This window comes from Argiope bruennichi, chromosome 2, assembly GCF_947563725.1.
Source record: "Argiope bruennichi chromosome 2, qqArgBrue1.1, whole genome shotgun sequence".
Lineage (NCBI taxonomy): Eukaryota > Metazoa > Arthropoda > Arachnida > Araneae > Araneidae > Argiope > Argiope bruennichi.
Window position 1 is genome coordinate 105,986,911 of NC_079152.1, and position 19,960 is coordinate 106,006,870.

Sequence of the window (19,960 nt, forward strand, 5' to 3'; positions counted from 1 at the left end):
TATTATAATTACAAAATTATACTTTTTAAGGCATGGAAAAAGTTAATTAATTTATTTTTGGATTGGGAAGTTTTTATTACTTTCGTTCTCCTAATGAAGCGGGAATCCTCAAAAGGGATCTGTTCAGCTTCATAAAACACGCCTAATAAACTTTCTGCAATCCGCAACTTGTCGGTAAAGGAGGGCTACATTTGAAATAAATTTAATTCATGAAATCAGTGTGAAATTAATGAATTAATGAAGCTAAATTTATTTTTAAAAATATTTATCAATTATTTGTTAGATCAATTATTCAATAGAATTGACGAAGGAACAAAAATTCTGACTTTTGAATTTAATAAATAAATAAGAAACTACAGACAATACTCGATATCATACAAATTAATCGGAAACTATCGTAATATAGTACAATTATTTTAACATGATTTATATAAGGTAATATCGCTAATGTTTTTAATTAAATATTACTGTTTGTAAAGTACTTTAAAAACAAGATTCTTTGTTGTAATAAGACAAAATGGTTATCAAAGTAATATCGTTTAAAAATAATATCGATTCGAAATATCGTTCAAAGTAATATCGTTTTGAAACTTACTTTAGTAATGAGCTCACTGCTATTGGACAGATTGCCGAAGGGTTTACTCCAACAGAAACACAAATTACCGCAAGAAAGCTAATCATCATTCATATAGCATATTTTTATTGTCGTTTACAGCTAATATCGTTTTGCGATTGGGTTTCGAAATTTACTTTAGCAATGAGTTGCTCACTGCTATTGGAGAGATTGCTGAAGATTTTACTCTAATACAAACAGAAATTACCGTAAGAAAGGTAATCATCATTCATGTAGCATATTTTTACTGTCGACGATAAAAACTAACTATTCTAAAATAACTTAGATAAATGAGAGATGCATCTTCCCTATTTCATTTCTTTGGTATCTAATTTCGATAAATTACTTGTCTAAGAATTAATAAAAGATTTTGCAGGAAATGTAGTATTAATATGAAAAGTATTGTGCTGTTCAACATAGAAATGGGTTAATGCTGTAAGTTCAAGAAAATTAATTTCATAAAAATTATTGGCTTAAAGCATTATTATTTTTTATTAATACTATTCTGAGCATTTTTAATTCATGCACTCAAATAAAAACAATAATTTCAACTCATTTTTAAGCATCAAAATTGATAAAATAGTGTGAAATGATTTTAGGACGACGAATAGGTAAGAAGGAAAGTTTTGTGAATTCATAATCATATTTAAAATTATAGAATGTTTATTTTTGATACATTTCCTTATATCTTCAATTTTATTCCGTATTACCTTGCCAACAAGAAAACAGAATAAATAAATCATAAATACTTATGTAGAAGTTGATCACTTACCATCATGCATTGGATCAATTGTATGGATCATTAGTTGCAACAGACCAGATCGAAATTTGCTACCAGCATGTAGCATCGGTGTGCTCATTTTTCTTTTGGTCATCTGTGGGAGGAAAAAAATACGATTTAATTAACAAGCAATGAAATTAATATTTTTTTTTTTACAAAAATAATTTTAGTAAAAAAATAAAGTAAGAAAAGACATGCTCATTGTACTCTGTTTATTCTTTTACTACTTTATGTCCTAATTAATTGTTTATTTCATTATATTTATAAACATTCTGATTAAATATCATTGAATATTTTAAAACTAAACATAATGAAAGGGTTATTAACCATAGTGTATCATTCACTCTGCCAAAGTCTGTCTTTGGCTTTTGTTTTATTTATTCAACTTTTTAGCAAATTTCCCTCTGAATATAATTTTTTTCATCTTAAAGTAAATCAGTCTAAACAAAGCTGTTTTTTTTTATTCTTTGTAATCTCCAGAAATAATGTATATTTTTTCAAAACATTCAGTCTTTAGAATTATAAATCCATTCACAAAGAACTGCCATCATATAGCTAACATGTAATTGCTGACACTTATAGCTATAGAAGAAAGTTAAAAATAAGAAATGTTGATATGTGATTAACTTCCTCATGGATTACATTCAAAAATTTAATTGCATTTCTATCTTTACTAATAACAAAGAAGAATGTGTGTAAGTTCTTGTTTTGGCGCACAAGATATCAGACTAGCAACTTAGAACTACCAAATTTGGCTCAGTTGCACTTGGAAGGCGGGAATGTACAACTTGGAGCGATTTTTGGAGATTTTAATTATAATTTTAATTAATTAAAAATTAAGTATAATTTCGGCATTTTTCAATGATAACTTCGAAAAATAATTTTTATATTGTTTTAAAATTTGAAGAATTATCTTATCAATGATAACAATTTGTTTGCTGTATAAATTTTCCCAATCTTTAATCAGATTTTATTGAAACTTTTAAGTGTATTTTTCAATGATATATTTTATTGTTGAAACGAAACTCTAATCATTTCTTACTTGGTAACTATACTTTCAATAAAGATTTTTAAATTTTATTGTACTTACAATTAAGAATTAACTTCAGAATCAAGCTTTGTTGAAATTTTTTTTTAAAGTGCTCACATTTTTAAATACTGAGGCTGTTTCCTGGGATATAATTAGATGTATAAAAATATAGACAGGTAATTAGGAAAAGGTATTGAACAAAGAATATATTCACTTAAAGCTAATGAAATAATATGGATTATATATCTATCAAAATTTCAAACTTATAAATATTTTGTTGAGAAAGGTATTAAGAAATAGTTATGCACAATATTTAATTGAAATTCTTAGCTTGGTGAATCAAAAGAACGTCAGTAATAGCTAGTATAAATATATTCCGTGATTTTGCTTTACTATACAATTTTATTTATTAGATTCACGTTTATTTCCAATTATTATTAGAGTTATTTTCATTTTTATTTACTATTTATCAAGAATTTGAATATCGGAGAGTATCATGTAATAGATGTAAATATAAAGAGTTTTGAAATAGAGTTTCGGTTCCGGTATCGAAAAGTCGAAGGCTTAGACGCGATTCCACCAAAACTCGAATCTAGCCCTATGAATATATCAATTTCTACTGTTCTATTTTCTATTGAAACATAATATTATATAATATTCTATGTTTTCTGACTATGTTTTGAAATAAAAAATTTCGTTTGGAAAAACGTCCTTGTATTTTGAAGCAGGATATTAATCTGTTAGTCCTGTTTAATTCTGTCTTTTTGAAATAGGGAAACATTCAAAATCAAATTTATAAATTTGAATACTATTTTAGTGGCTCTGGCAGTAACATATATTCAGGTGCTGCATAAACTTGCAGTTGAAACAAATTTTTCTTTTCCTCTCTACAATGTAACAGCATTGAATTCTTATAACTATTAGGGGGATCAATATTAATTTGATTAGAGCACGTCAAGTGTTTGTGCTTCAAGTGATAATATTCTTTTCGGAAAAGTGTTAGCTTCGCTTAGCTCACTTTAGTTTAAATAAAATTATGGCTGTTGTAAAGAATCATTCATTCATTTCACTCTATCATTACATCATTCACTGAAGTTGTAAGAACTAGGAAAACAATGATTAAATTAGTTCTATGCTCTTCAGAATTTTACTTCATATCAGCTTGAAGACTTGGTTTAATGTTCATTAGTTTGGATATGCAGCCATGCATTATACTGTAAACCATGTGGTCTAAAGATTGGAATGGTACTGTCTTTTGTCTAAGTGTAAGTTAAAAAAAATTGGGATAAAAGTTGTTGGCTATTTTTTATTTCTACTGCTTATTCCGTATTACCTAGAATAAAATAGTCTAGTTTCATTTCCTTGAAACTTGTTCTGTCTTTAAGAGCAATGATAAGTAATTGTTTTATTGAAATTCAATTCGCTACAAAAACAACTGTAACAAATTTACTCTCTCAGGTAATTATTATCTTTCTTGTAACCCGATAGAGAAAATAATAATTATCGGAATAATGTTATATAATATTATATAAAATTATTCCGGTAACTATTACTGACAGTTTTCCCGTAATTTATAATTACCGGGAAACTATTCCGGACAGTTTTCCGGAATTATTTTATATATTCACCAATATTATAAGATTATTGGTGAATACTATCACTAATAATTTTATAATATGAAAATAAATAGTTTTGGTAATGAATATGTTTTTTATTTGATAAATATACTGATCTTTATCTTATATATTGTAGATAAAATTCCTAATCGAAATAAAAATGATACATAATGATTATGAATAAATGATCAATAATTCTTCTTTAGATCTAGAGCGTTCGTTCATACTTGAGAGACAATGAACTGTCGTGTTTGTTCTCTTTCTATTGATGGAATTGCGTGACCAATATAATATCAGTTGGCAGACAAAGTAAAAAAAAAATCGAGATATGTTTGTTCAGTAATTACTTTGACCTAGTTCTGAACAGATTTTTTTCTGATTTGAACTTTCTCACCGCATATAGTTGGCTTTCTATAAAGAAAAGATATTTCTGTAGCCTGCAGGGTTCTTATTGACACTTCACAGCAAAAAAGCAGATGAACTAGAAATGATATAAGAAATAGTTTGTAATATTGTTCGGACTTAATGCCCAAATGAATGAGCATTTTTGTAAATTTATTCAACTAAATGGTAGTAGGGCGTTTTAAGACCTCAGCTTAATGAATTTTTTTATGAATTCTATCTAATATCAATGAAGTTGACTTTACCGTTAAATTCGATTAATTCATTGATCATAATTTATTTGAGCGAATTGTTTGGAAAGGAAACTTATGATTGTTTACTTAACAAAATAGTTCTACATTATTTCCTACATATTGAGTTTTATTTACTGTAATAATTATCTATATAAAATGATGCGAAATTATGAACTTTTGAAATACATTTTAAGAATTAGTTTTTTATTTCTCTTCATCTAAATAGATTATTATATTACGTTTTTGTAATTTTTGGGTTGAGTAGAAACAGTTTCGAAACTTTTTTAAATAGAAATAGTTTCAAATCAATGTTTTAAAATCAGCAGACTATCAAAGATGTACATTTCATTCATTTAATTAATGATAAATTCGATAGAAAGTATATTGGTGTAAGTAAGTGTGCACCTTGACCAGCCATTTAAATTGAAGGAAAAGCTTATAGAAATCACGAAGATCATATAAATGTTTTCGTATTCAGAAATTGGGGATGGATGGTTATGCCGGATCTTTTTTTAAAAAAATGCCCAAAAAATTTGAGGAGGAGGAGTTATTTTTAATGAGGAGTTTTTCGTAACAATTGTTGGTACATTAAATTCAAACACAGTATCCTTTTTATGAATGATCATATAGTGATATAATGTTTCAAATTTGTATTGTTAAATACAAATGTGTTTTAACAACAGTGGGTAAATAATAATAATAATAGTTAAATATAACAGTAGTGTTTTAAAATTATTAAATACTGTCACTCATATAATATTTTTTTCTATTGAAATTTTAGACTTTTTACTGTGAGATGGCATATTTCGAACATTTATTGATATCAAATATAAACTTTTTCATATTAATATAAACAATTCACAAGAAAACACTTTTAAAAAACGGAAACATATTTATAATGGGTTCTTTTTCATTTTTTGCAGAATTTTCAATTTTTTTTAAAAAATTATTTCTAACTATAAATTATAAATATACAAAAATTAAAGAAAACTTTTTCAAAAGTGCATTAAAAAGAAAAAAAAATAACCAATCATTTAGAGGTTAAACAAAAATACCAGCCGTGAAAATGCAGATAGAAACGTCCTAAGTAATTTGAAATTATACAATAAATTAAAAAAAACATTTAATTTTTTAAATAATGAATCCTTTTTCCTTTCCTTCTTTTTGGCTTATATTCTTCTTTGACATCATACCTTTTATTTATTTATCCTGTGCGTTGAGTGTTTTTGCATTTGATCCTTTCTAAAACATTAAAAAAGCCATTTTAAATGTCTTTTATATAAGTTTGCATACTGCAGATTTGTAGGGATGTAATTCTATTATCGATATTTCACTCACTTCATAATGTACTGAAATTTTTGCACCTTCATTAAATTCCCAATGTGAATGAAATATGTCAATAATTTTACATTGCAGAAAGAAACATTAATTTTTGCATTCCATAGCATTTGTGGTCTTTAATTATGAAATATATTAAAAATTAAAAAAGTAGGAAAGAACGAAAAATTAAAAAGGATTTTAAATAAGACTTTATTAGCGTAATAATAAGTAAGAAATAAAAAAAAATTATCAAACATTTTGTAAAATAAAGAAATTAAGACTAAGAGAATACTTGAGGAATAAATTATGAATATTATTTAAAAGTTCAGACTCATAAACGTCATTGTCATTTTAGTTTACTTAATATAATGCTTCAGAATCTCATGCTTTTTATGTCTTTGTTTTGCCATCCGTTTTTAACCCAAAAATAAATAAAAACACAATTGGAAGTTAATAATTATTCTTAGAATAAAAAGATTATTAATTTTACAAAAATAATTCAAACTCTATTCTTGTAGAATATGAATTAGCAGATTATGAAACACAAAATTTATTCTTAGAAAACAAGAACATTAGAAAGCTATTTTCTACTATGAACTTTTATATGTTTAGAATAAGGTTATAAATGCCAAGAGAGTTACTCAGTTTGATATGACGGTTTTTGCATGTCGGCGCAATGTCGCCACGAAGTGGGTTCGATTTTCAGTTAAGACTTCAGTTTTTATAACAGTCCGGGTTTTGACCGTAGGCTATTCAAAAGTAGAGAGTGGTATTACTTTTAATTACCATTATTTAATTAATAAATTAAAGACTGAAAATTAGAAAATAATAAATATGACAAATCCTTAAAAATGTTTTTATTGGTACATTAAAATTGTTTTTCATAAAAAAATGACAGAGTAAAAAAAAAAATCGTAAAAGTGTAAAATGCAGAAAATAATAGAGAAACTATAAATATAGAATAAATATTATAAGAAGCAATGTATGATTACGATACCAGTTTACTCAATACTTTTCTATAAGCACTTTAAGTCTTCATATTTTTGATAAAAATTATTTCAACTTTTGAATATACGGATGAAAGTTTATTTAATTAGTGTATTAAATATATTGTTTTTTTTATCAATTTAATACATATTGTTTCACTGTCTTTAACATATTTATCAAAATCAGTGCTATGCATTCCTTTTTTGACATACATGACGATAGAATTCAGACTTTTATTCCTTTTAAACACCCAGGTCTGAGTCAGAAATTGGTTGCTCTGACTTTGCAGTGTTTGCATATAATCCAGTATTCCGATACGGGCGGATTTTGTGAAGTTACATCCATATTTTAACCATGTGTTATAATATTCTTCAGACATATTCTTATATGCATAGTTTTTATCAGAATGGGAAGTATTTATCAATTCAAATTATTATTATTAAATCTGTTAACATATTTGATTTTTATTAATCATTATTTTAATTCATACATAAATTAGTGATTAGAAAATCTGTTGAAATGTTAAATATTCTGGCTCATATTAGAAACAATTTTTAAAATGTTTTCTTAACTTCTTTTTTTAATTGATGTTTTTAAAAAGAATATGGATGTCAAAACGAAACCATAAATGCCCGAGATTTTCTTTAAGGAAATTGCAATTGCAGTGCGTTATATAATATAGTTTTTAATGAACGTCTGTATTTCTTCCAGATGTTTTAATAGTATGTAAATTTCTTTAAAATGTTGCATGATTTTCCATCAAAAATATAATTTCCTATTTCTTTCTAGATCAATAAATAGTGTTTAATAACTTGTATATATATATATTATTCATTATTATATATATATTTATTATTCATTTCATAATGTATCAATATTCTCAAATTTTCTACATATTTATTTACAATATTGTATACTTATTGGTCCCCGATAAAAATTGCTACGTTAATAATTTTAGAGATTTTAATTATAAGTTAATATATTTAATAAATATTGATTTTGCAAAACTTGCACTATATATATATATATATATATATATATATATATATATATATATATATATATATATATATATATATATATATATATATATATATATATATATATATATATATATATATATATATATATATATATATATATATATATATATATATATATATATATATATATATATATATATATATATATATATATATATATATATATATATATATATATATATATATATATATATATATATATATATATATATATATATATATATATATATATATAATATATAGGCTTAATATTTCGCAAATTTTTAGATAGTGCAAGTTTTGCAAAATCAATATTTATTAAATATATTAACTTATAATTAAAATCTCTAAAATTATTAACGTAGCAATTTTTATCGGGGATCAATAAGTATACAATATTGTAAATAAATATGTAGAAAATTTGAGAATATTGATACATTATGAAATGAATAATAAATCACTTTTCAAATTCTGGGAAATAATTATGCAAATATGAAGTAATTCGTTTACAAAACTCTCTTTTCCTACCACTTAAGTTGATTTTTGTCATCTTGTTCTTGAGGAAATATCGTGTCTTTAATAGTATTAGAAGGACGTTTTCTGCTGTTACATACTTAATTTCATTCTTTGTTAAAACTTTCCTGATCCAAGTAGATGCTTACTGCTATTACAAATAAACGTTACGCCAGTATGTTCAGCTCAAGTTTGCTCTAAAAGTTACAGAATTATTTGTCGTTACTTGCTGAATGAGGAGAAGGCTGATTAGCTTTTCCAGCCTGTCCAGTTTGAAGTGACTGGTAATTAAGGGTTTCAGTCATGCTGCTAAATTGGAAATCGGTTTTGATTCGTTTAGGCTAATTAAAGGGTAAATGAATAGATGCGAATATATTTTTAGGAAATGAGCATTTCCGTCAAGTTTTGGTTTTCTTTGCGTTTATAAATCCCTCGGGAATTTAAACTAATCTCTCAGTTAAGTGGTTAAAAGTTATTTTAAAGGGCAAGATTAAACAATTTTTAAATGTTTTTTTTAATGATGTAGGGAAGGATTAAATCCAGTGTTTTCTATCTAAAGAAAACGAATGTGTTGGATAAAAATATAATTGGTACAGTTTTTAAATAGCATAAAACCTAAATAAAAAAAATATTTTCGTTTTTATAGGATTTTTTTTTTTGTTACACTTTCCACACCTACAGAGTCAGCACTTTTAAGCGGATTTTCCAATTCTTCCAGATATGATATAGATATCAAATTTTATACTGTACCCAAAAATAATTCAGATTCTTTATCTGGTCATAGTTACCAATTAGTCGTTTAATTTAATTTTCATTTTAATTTCTAGTAAGAGGCGCCATCTCGGAATGGACAAGAGAATAAAGGACATACACAAATTCCGAACCAATTTAATATAATTAGTTTGGAATAATATGGTATATATATTAATTATCCCAAACTAAAAATAATAAAAATAAGGAATTTTTTATATGAAACAAGGCTTTTATGATATATTGAAAAGCAGAACACGATCTTTTTTTTCAGCCAGTAATCTGAATCAGGGAAGAAAGCATAAGAACGCCAGGACTGTAATGGTTATTCCTTATATAGCATTTAGCAAAATTAAATTAAACTATGAATGCATAAAAATTCCAATTATCTTGGATTGCTTATAGAAGCGCATTGCGCTTTCCTTATATGATCCCCTTTTTTTTATTTTTAAAAACTCATTATTTTTTACTTTTCAGCCTACTGATTAAAGCAAATTTCTTTAAAACATTCTTTTTTAAAACTTCTTTATTTATTCATTCTTTATGATTTTCCACATTTTAGTTCTTAGTACTATATATAAGGAATAAAGGATAAAACTAAAACAAACTTTGAAGTTTAATAAATCTAAAATATTTAAATTAATATATTCATTCTGTAAAATAAAAGACAAATTCCAAAAATTGCAGATAAGAAAATTCTTTTTAATATTAATAAAGATAGCAAGAAATGGAGGCATAAATTCCAGATAAAAATTATTTCTTAAAGCTTGATTAAAATTCCCGTTAGATGCATTTAGAAATATTTTCAAATTTTTATAATATTTAACATATAAAACTTACAAAGTACAATATTCTTCGTGTTAGAAAATGCGATTGTATTAGAAAAAAATCGACTCTGATAAAGTTTTTAGAATTAAATTAAAAATTGATTCATCTTGCAATAAAAAAAATAAAAGTCTGTTATTAAAAGTAAGTGAATACATTAAATTGTTTTTAGTTCAAATGTAGAAAGTATTTAAAGCGAGCACCGATTTAAAAAAAAAATCAGATTCTTTGAAAAAAAGATTTCTAATATTTATCTTAGTAAAACGGTGCTATTTATCCTATTTTTGTGCACATAACCTGTTCCAAAATGAAAAGAAAATCTGCAGAAAGATCAATAAAAACTCTGAACTTTGGCTGAATTCATAGAAAGCTTTCAATAGTTGTTTAACTTATAATTTCTGAAATGCTCCGTTATATTGAGTTGGATTGGACAACCATATGGATGGAACTAGTGATGAATTCGTGCACATTATGAGAAACCTATTTTTCAAGAATTGACCAATTTAATTTCAAATTTCAATACTTTTTTATTTAGACAATGTTAATGATTTATTTTATCATAATTCTTTATTTTAAGTAATTGCATAAAAATGTAAATACATTTTGTTTAAAGATTTTTTTTAATTTGGGCAATATGAAAAAATTATAAAGTTTTTAAGGAATTAACTATATTTATTTGTTAATGATTTTACTATTTGCAAATAAAAACATGTAATTATTATGAAAAAGAAAAGGAAGAAAAAGTATTTTAAACTAATATAACATAAAAAATTATTATTTTACAGGGCTTATCAACTTAAATTTAATATAAGGATTTAAATGAATTAAAATATTTCAAATTATTTTAAATGATAATTTAATCAAACTTATATTAAAATCTCTGCACATACATACGCTAATGTACGTGGCACAGAAATCGTTGTTATTACTTATAGTCGAATGGCAACAGTCAAATGAAAATAAAATATCATACAAACATTTTAGATTGCTCCATTGAACGCTTTATACAATTGCTTTCAATTTCACATTTCTGATAAATAATCAATGGAGCAGCAAAATATTATTAGAATTTCTCGGGCACAGGCTTGTCGAGTCCTGAACCCGGCCACCCTCTCATTCAATCAGAAGAGAGAATATGTAAAAGACGTGAAGATTATGGAAAAAGGTATCGAAGTTTAGTAAAGTGCAAAAATAGTTCAATTATCGCCGCATGGATAATCGTTAATGCTAGCTTTTGTAAACTCGAATTATTCACGAAAAAATTATTTTTGCATTATCTTAAAATTAAAAAACAACTACCGTTTCAATTATGCGAAATTTACTTTGCGCACTAATTTGTAGAATTTAATTAGTTAAAATCAAGCCTTTCAGTTGTATCAAATAACTTCAATTTTTTTTAAAAAAAGTGCCTTCCATTTTAATCGCTTTACTGCCTAATACGTCAATACTCTGGGCGAACTAGCTAGTTGCCAAAGGCCGCTAGTGATTACTAATTCAATGTAAATATATAAAGTAAACTTATTACTTTATAAGTAATCAAATAAATAATATTTTAGAAATTCATTTATTTGGCAACCAAGCTAATAGCATTCTTTAATCGAACTGTCAGTAGTTTCCTTTGACCAGAACCTTAGGCAGATGCATAATCTGCCTATTCGGAATACCGCCTGTGGGTGGAATATGCGTTGAGAGTTTGCAATACGTTTTGACACACGATTTATAAATAAGTCTGTTTTTATTGTACTTTTAACAAATATTTTAATGATTATAATTGAGTTTCAAAAATAAAATCGAAATGGTTTTTTTTATTTATCAAAAATATATAGTTAATCTCTATAAAATCTCTAGGCTGTTAATTCTGTCCCTCGAAAAAATCCATGTTTTGTGAGATAACTATTTATTCTTGATTAAAAAATATCAATTCGCAAAGGCTAACGGAGGAAATCTGAACATTTTTTGACAAATTTCTCACATCTTTTCAATGAAGTTAACTATTTAGTTTACCCTCACATCTTTTCAATACTCTAACTTTTAATCCTAGGGTCAATCTAGTTCAAAGCTTTGCATAAGACTAGCAACTGGACCGTGTCTGTCGTATAATAATCTTTTAATTTTAACTTTTAACTTGAAATTTTAGTTTCTAGAGTTTATCAGAGATATTTTCGATATTACTTAATCGCTAATGAAACATTTCATTTTGTTTCCAAATGTGGCAAAAATATACTGTAGTTAATGCTGCAATGAAGAATAATGTTACGAATCTGCTCAGTGATTTGCAATTAAATTAACATAATACATAGTTGGAGCAGTTGATAATTTAAAACAAGCGAATAATATTCAAAAACATATTCAAATATATACGTATATAAATAAATTCAGAATATTTTTACATGTTTTTCACCATATATATATATATATATATATATATATATATATATATATATATATATATATATATATATATTAATAGGAAAAAAGTGTGTATATAATTTTTCCTCGCATCTTTTGTACCGAACTAAATCTAAATGCTTCAAGATTTAATTTGGGTTACATCTCATTTTAAACTCGGGAGAAAAATACAAAAACTTTCTATTTTTGGAAGCAGAACAGATTTGTTAGTAATTGGTTTCGCCTCGAGAATGAGCAATGACATTAATTTGAATCAGATCGAGAATTTAATTGAACGATGCTATTAAAAGTTTAATTGAAATTACAGAATGTTAAATTTAATTGATAGGAATATATAAGTTACATTAATTGATAGGAATATATAGGTATGTGATTACAAGAATGAAATAAATCAGCTCATCACCAATTCAAATCATTAACCGAATACTGAAGCTTATTAGCATGGACTTGGAATATGGTTTTCTATTCTGAGAGGAGAAAAGTAAATGACTCATTTAGTTAACTGGATGACGGTGAAAAGAAAGAGATACAGTAATTAACTTCAGTGAATCATCTGCAAAGTTCATTAAAGAAGTTAGAATCCTATTTCTTTCTTAGTCATAGAAGGAAAAAGAAATGTAGGTTAATGCATATGCAATGAAAATTGAAATAATTCTAGTAGGACTAGAATTATTTCAAGTAGTGTTAGTAGGACTGATATTTTTCTTTAGTGTGACATTCAAAAAGAAATTTGATAAAAAAGTGAATAAATAATTACTTAAATAACATAGTAAATTTTTTTATTTATTAATGATGATGGAGTGTGATTTAAAAAAGATTGTGTTAAAAAAACTTGCATTTTAAGTCAGATATTGTGTATTGTATGCGTGATTTATTATAATACTATTTATAATTATTATAAATAGTATTTGATTAATTTATAATAATTTGCAATACAATGAATTTTTGTTAAGTACAATAAAAAGATTATTCGTTCCTTAATAACTGTCAACATCCAAGAACGAAATTTCTTTAATCATAATTAACAAAAAGCAATTGGATATATTTTAATATTCATCACATTTTTGTTTCATGTGATGCTACATAAAGTTGATTTTTGAAAATTAAACCTTGATGCTCCATAGAAAAAAATAAGTTGTGGCAGAGGATATAGTAATACTGAATAAGAGGAAAAGAGAAGAATTCTGCTAGTTTATAATAAAAATACGAGATTTCAGAATAATGAAGCAAGATATTTTTTCCAAAAGTTTCTAAGATACATAATTAACCAATACCAATTGTTTCATTCATAAGGGCAAATATCTTTTGATATTTGTACAATAGTTTGTCTATTTAAGTTAAGATTTTTTTACTATACTGCAGTAGAAAATTATAAAATAATGAAAATAATATAGATAAAACAGATCTAGTTAAATGTGGGTCCCATGATTCTGAAATGAATATTAGTGAATACTTACATAACATACAGAAAATGCACCAGGCCAAATAAGTTTTGAAATATTTTATCTTCTAATTATAGAATTATGACAAATCATATTTGAAGTAACTTTCTATTAGAGAAATACTTATATTTGGTATCTGACGGACCCTTGTGATTGTAAATAGTTGTAATAGTTGTATTTAATCGCACATATAGTGAATACAAGATTATTTATACTAATGACTAGGATTAGCAGTTTTTGTATGAAACAGAAACAAAGAAAAAGCAACAGTTATCAAACATTTCCATTTCTCACTTGAGATTCCGCGTTTTTCTCTTTTTCTGAAACTAGTACACTCATTGGTGTTCACGTTATGATCCTTTTGTATGTGCTGCAAATAGAATTTGCAACGGAGACGAAAATTTACTGCACTCACTCGAAAACTACTGGAATTTCATGCGAATTTAATAATTTTTGTACTTATAGAAAAATTACAAACTTATAGTATAGCTCTCTGAATGAACAGCGTCTTCAAGAACATTGATTTTTTTACAATACTGGTAATACCCAAGCAGCTTTTCCCATGATATTATAAATGGTAGCGAAATGAAAACCTAAAAAAAAAACACTCGACAGAGCTCGTCAGCCCTAACAACTGAACTTATTTCAAAAATTTCAATTTCATATGAAAATCTATGACTTCTAGATGTTTCATCAGTGTTCATCAGTCCCTCAGCACTCTCTATTTTCAAAGAAAAATAGAAAACAATCGACTTCACTTCATATTTTTTTGGCAGTAAAAATCCATTGAATTCCCCCGAAATTCAATATTTTATATCAATGCTCATGACTCCCAGATAAGTTGTTAACATTCTATCACTTTCCTCATGAAAGATATGTGTGAAAATTTAACCAGTTGTAGAATTTTTTTTTGAACTTTAAAGTTGCATTGTAATTTGGTTACAATTAAGCGAGTTCTTTCAAATAGAACTTTTGCTGGAGCTAAATTTCACAATAGCATTTTTAATGCGTCCTGGTTTTAAATTCAATTTGTATTTAAAACTTAACAGAATATTGCTCCAGATTTGCCTACGATTTAAATACACATATAATTCAAACTTGCTAACTGTTTTCAAACGGCAAGATTTTGTTTCCATAGAAATATTTTTAAAATAAATTTTCTTAATTCTTGATTCTTGGGTTCTCATTTGGCAATATACTAAATTACTCTTATTGGAGAAGTTTTTTTTTTCCTTTATTGAATGAATCTTTGAAAAAAATAATTCAGCTGATCTCGAAAATAATGAATTAAAAATAAACCAATGAAGTTATTTTATTTGTTCGTATTTTAAATTACATAGAAATTTTCAAATAATCCCAGTAAAAAATTTAAAAATAATAATGGAAATAGAATGTCTGATACAGAAATTTCAGTTTTAAAATAAAAAAAAATAATTTTTGAAAAAAGAGACCAATTTTTAAAATTTCTCAACATTTCCTAAATTATGTTAGAAGAAGAAATTATGTTAGAAAAACAAATTTGCGTAAAACGACATTATTTTATCTTCTTATTGGGCATAGATTTTGTGGCGGATCGGTATGCGTGAGGACAGAACCTGGGACCTTGCGGTTCGCAGTCCAGTAACATGACCACGATACAAAAGCAATTGCTCGGGTAGCGTAGCTGTTAACTGGCTTATAAGCTTTCACTTCAGACTCTCCCTCCAGTGAGTCAAACGATATGACTGTTGATGTATTTAGCTGTTGAGTCTAATGCGCCTATACCCATTTGAGTAACGCCAAGCATTATGGCTAGCGAGCGTGTGTGGGTGAGTGGTTGCTGTTGCGTCAAGTGAGTCTGATGGCTTTGAGTTGCTGCGTCAAGGGAATCTGATGATTTTGTGTTGCTGCGGGTAGATGGCGCCACAGCAGTTGTACGAAGGTTGATGGTTCATCGTCCGAGGTCACAAATGTGGCGGATCGGTATGCGTGAGGATAGAACCTGGGACCTTGTGGTTCGCAGTCCAAAAATGACCACGATATGACAACGATACAAAAACAATTGCTCGGGTAGCGTAGCTGTTAACTGGCTTATAAGCTTTCACTACAATTTTTTCCCCAGAATCATTAAAATTAATATTACGAGGAATAACGAGGCAAAAATCATCCAAAACTACACAAAACTTTAATTTTTCTATACTGAATTTTAAAATTCAATCTTCGACATGCCTTGTGTCACCATTACGACTATCTGTGCGTCGAATTTCATGGTTGTAAATAGATTTGTCTTTGTAAATAGATTTTGGACATCATCGCCGCATAATATAATACTCAAACACTTCTTTTTGAAAGCATACATTTCAACATCATATTATCACTAACTTTTATTCAATTAATTACTGCAACACAGTATATCTAGGAGTATAAAAGAAACATTAGTTTCAAGCAATAATTAATCAATAAAAATGCTGATTATTCACTGATAACTTTTCGCTTCCTTAATATCATTCATACCGAGCATTATTGTTAAATTTGTATTGTTTTGTCGCTTAGAGAAATGAAAAAATTACCGGGAGAATTTCAGTAATTTTCCTTGCAGATACAATGCACTTATAACATTTTTAAATCACTGGATTAATTTCAGGGCCATATATTTGTTTTCAAAAAGCAGGTTTAAAAAAAAATTTTTTTTGAAAGGACGGAAAATAGTGAAATATAATAATAAAATATGATATGCTGCATCGCAAAACGATATGCATACATTTAATCATAACGTACCAGGTAAGTTTAAGCATTTCATAAAAACATTTTTTTAGAATATAATTTTATATTTATGACAGATGAATGATGGCATAGGTTCGGAATTTCATCAAATTTTTATATAGAATTAAAATCAATTTTTTCGTATAGTGTTTGATATTATTAAGTATTTAGTTTGTCACGTAGGCATCGCATATTGTTGAATCTTTCAACATAATTCTAATGATATGCTTTTAAAAAATTCTAAATTAATAAACAATAAAATTTTAGTAAAGAAAAATTTTGCATTATGAAATGAAATGATGTACTTTTTAAATAGATCTAAAACTCGATGATTATTTGGTTTATTTAATATGCACATGTATTTAATGTGTACTGTGCTCAGGAGTTACGTAAATATATTATTCATTTCACGAATTGACCATAGTGTTGTGTTGTTGTCATGTCTATGCATACAGTGCTAGTACAAAAGATTAGAGTTCTCCAAAAGCCTTTGCACTATTCATAGAAGAGGGGTACCATTGCCTCCGGAAAGGTTGGACTTCTGCCTGTTGGTCCGCGGGAGCTATTTTATTTCACTCCTACCACCCAATGGCAAACCAAAGGAGGCATTCCCCTAGCCGCCACATGGGGACGCGCTCTCTAGGGGTTACAATTGACCATAGTAAAAATAAAATAACTAGTAACTATTATAATAATAGTTTTAAAAAGGGATTCAATCTATATTACCAAACTTTCGAATCTTCTGGCCCGATTATCATTTTTTCTTTTTCTGCATGGTGTTACAGTTTTATCATTTTTATTCTTATTTCAAACCTATTTTTTAAAATACGGTTGTGTGGTGTTTCTGAATGCAATTATTAGTGTGCACGGTAGTAAGAAAACGGTGAAATTAAAAATTACACTTTTTCGATTTTGTTTTGAGAGTAGAGCAAGGTATTTAAGAGTAAGGCTACCACTTTTCTACCTAAGCAAAATCTTAAAATTTTGCCATTGATTACGAAATTAACTTTTGGATGTCTTGCGGGAAAAATTAACATTTTCGATTTTTAATTTTAATTAACATTTTCGAGTTCTATTAATTAACATATCAAATTCGATACTTTTGGATCAAAAAGAGATTGTTGCTCTGAGAATTCTTGCTGTAGGACCTATGGAAAATGGTAAATAAAACAAGTACGTACAAAAAAAAAAAAACACCCGAGAATTATGGAAAATGTTATTTTGAAACTTTTAACTGAAATATTGTAATTTATTTTAAATAAGCGTTACTGAGTTCAAGAACCAGTGAATTTTGAAATATGGTTTTTCTAATCTCACTTGAACTAGTATGTTCTACCATATTCATTAGCCAAGAACTCGTCATAATAGGAAAAGCGCAGTATCATATGTTGGTCAACAGGAATGGAAGTATTTGAGGCAGAAGACTGACTTAGCTCCAGTACGTTGGGCGTTAAGTTATCCATTTAGAAATTGTTAAGGATAATTTAGTATAAATTCATGCTTGGCTTGGAGATATTCAAGGAAAAGAAAGTGTAACATCATCTGTTTGCGAACAGCAACTGAAGTATTTGACGTAGAAGACTGATTTAGCTCCTGTATATTGGATATAGGCTACTCATTTGGAATATGTCAAGAATGAATTAATCTAAGGTTGTGTTTTGCTTAAATATTTCCAGAGAAACGAAAGTGTAACATCATCTGTTCATCCACATGAATCATTGTTTGACATAGAAAACTGATTTATCTCCAGTATATTGGAAGTACGCAACTCATTTATAGTACGTATGTTAAGGATAAATCATTCTACGGTAGTGTCTTAAATATTCTTAGGGAAAAGAAACTATTGAATCATGTGTTGATCAGCAGGAACCGAAGAACTTGACGTAGAAATCTGACTTAGCTTCAGGATGCAGGGGGGGGGGTAGGTTATCTACCGGAGAGACATTTAGAATATTTGTTGGAGAAGCCCAGGAAAACTATCAGTACCTTTTTGGACCAAAGCGAACAATTCATTGCTAAAGCACAGATTAGTTTAATAGTTTTTGTGAAATGCTAGTTTAAAATGCAGTCCCAAGTACAAAAAATGATCGTTTTTCTCCCTCTGTTCTTCATAAGTATCATGAGATGCCTTAACCTTTTAATACATAGCCAGATATTTAGAAATGTAGATAACAGTAAGATATATTTTCATTGAATTTTGATCAGAGGAAATGATATCATAAACACTTGCATTTCGCTTAAAATGTTTACATACTGATTCATCATCATCCAATTGTAAGCCAAAACTTACGAAAGGTTTGTTTAACAGCTTATAACAAGGTTAAGACTCGATTCTGAATTTCATTTATAAATTGAAAGGCCCTGAAAAATATACAAGAGTTATTTCCAGAATATCAAAGGACGTCACGGCATATTGAAATCTCGAGGTAACATATTTAGAATTTTCGTAACCTAGTGTACGTGACATGAAAGTAAGAATCTGGGTTGTCAGTCGTTTGGGTTGTTGCCAGTGAACAGCAATGATGGGCCCGATAGCATTTTGTGGGTCACTCAAAGGGCAGGTTAAATCAATATTCTTAACTTTATTTTTGTGCTCAGAAATTAGAGCGCGTATCACTGCGCCACTGTAATTGAAGGAGGTTTGAATTCATCAAGCCGTAAGATTATATGCATGCTAGTAGACCTTGGATAAATTTTATGGCTAGGACTAAATACTCAAAGGACATTTTAGGCCTTTTAGTGTTTTTATTTATGGTGATAGAGGTTAAGAGTGATATATTTTCTGCTAAATTAATCTATTAAAATATTAAATTGAATAATTTCGATATGCGCATTGCATTTTACAGATTTATTTGCATTTTATTTATTTTTATTGTATTTCTATGTAGTATGTAATAGGAATAACTTCATCTTCTTCATCAGAAAATGCATTTTTATGAGTACGTTATTCTACAAATTTGAGTTTCTTTTTATCGATATTGTGGATGGTAAGGAAAAAATCATAAAAGCGTCAGATTCGGATATAAATTGAAATTTTAATTGCTTTTATGCCATAATTAATTTTTTTAAATTTTTTTTCTAAAAATATTTTTAAGAAATTGATAGTGGCTTATTTTTTTTTTTTTTTTGTTATATTGTTTTCAAATTCTTTCGTGTTTACAAATTTTACATCAACTTCTGGATTTTTCTAAAAAAACATTTCCAATTTTTAATATTTTATAAAAATGTGCATTTCCAAACCTTTTTATATTGATTATTTTCTACTTTGTAATCTT

At 27.1% G+C, this 19,960-nt stretch overlaps 1 protein-coding gene across 1 annotated transcript in view; it reads right to left on the reverse strand.

Annotated features, from left to right (window-relative positions):
* LOC129962272 (sodium/potassium/calcium exchanger 2-like) overlaps positions 1-19,960 on the reverse strand; it is a 94,979-nt gene that overhangs the window by 39,673 nt on the left and 35,346 nt on the right. Inside the window, exon 2 of the mRNA XM_056076018.1 lies at positions 1,386-1,488. Within this exon, the coding sequence (XP_055931993.1) occupies positions 1,386-1,488 (103 nt within the window). The remainder of the gene's footprint in view (positions 1-1,385; positions 1,489-19,960) is intronic.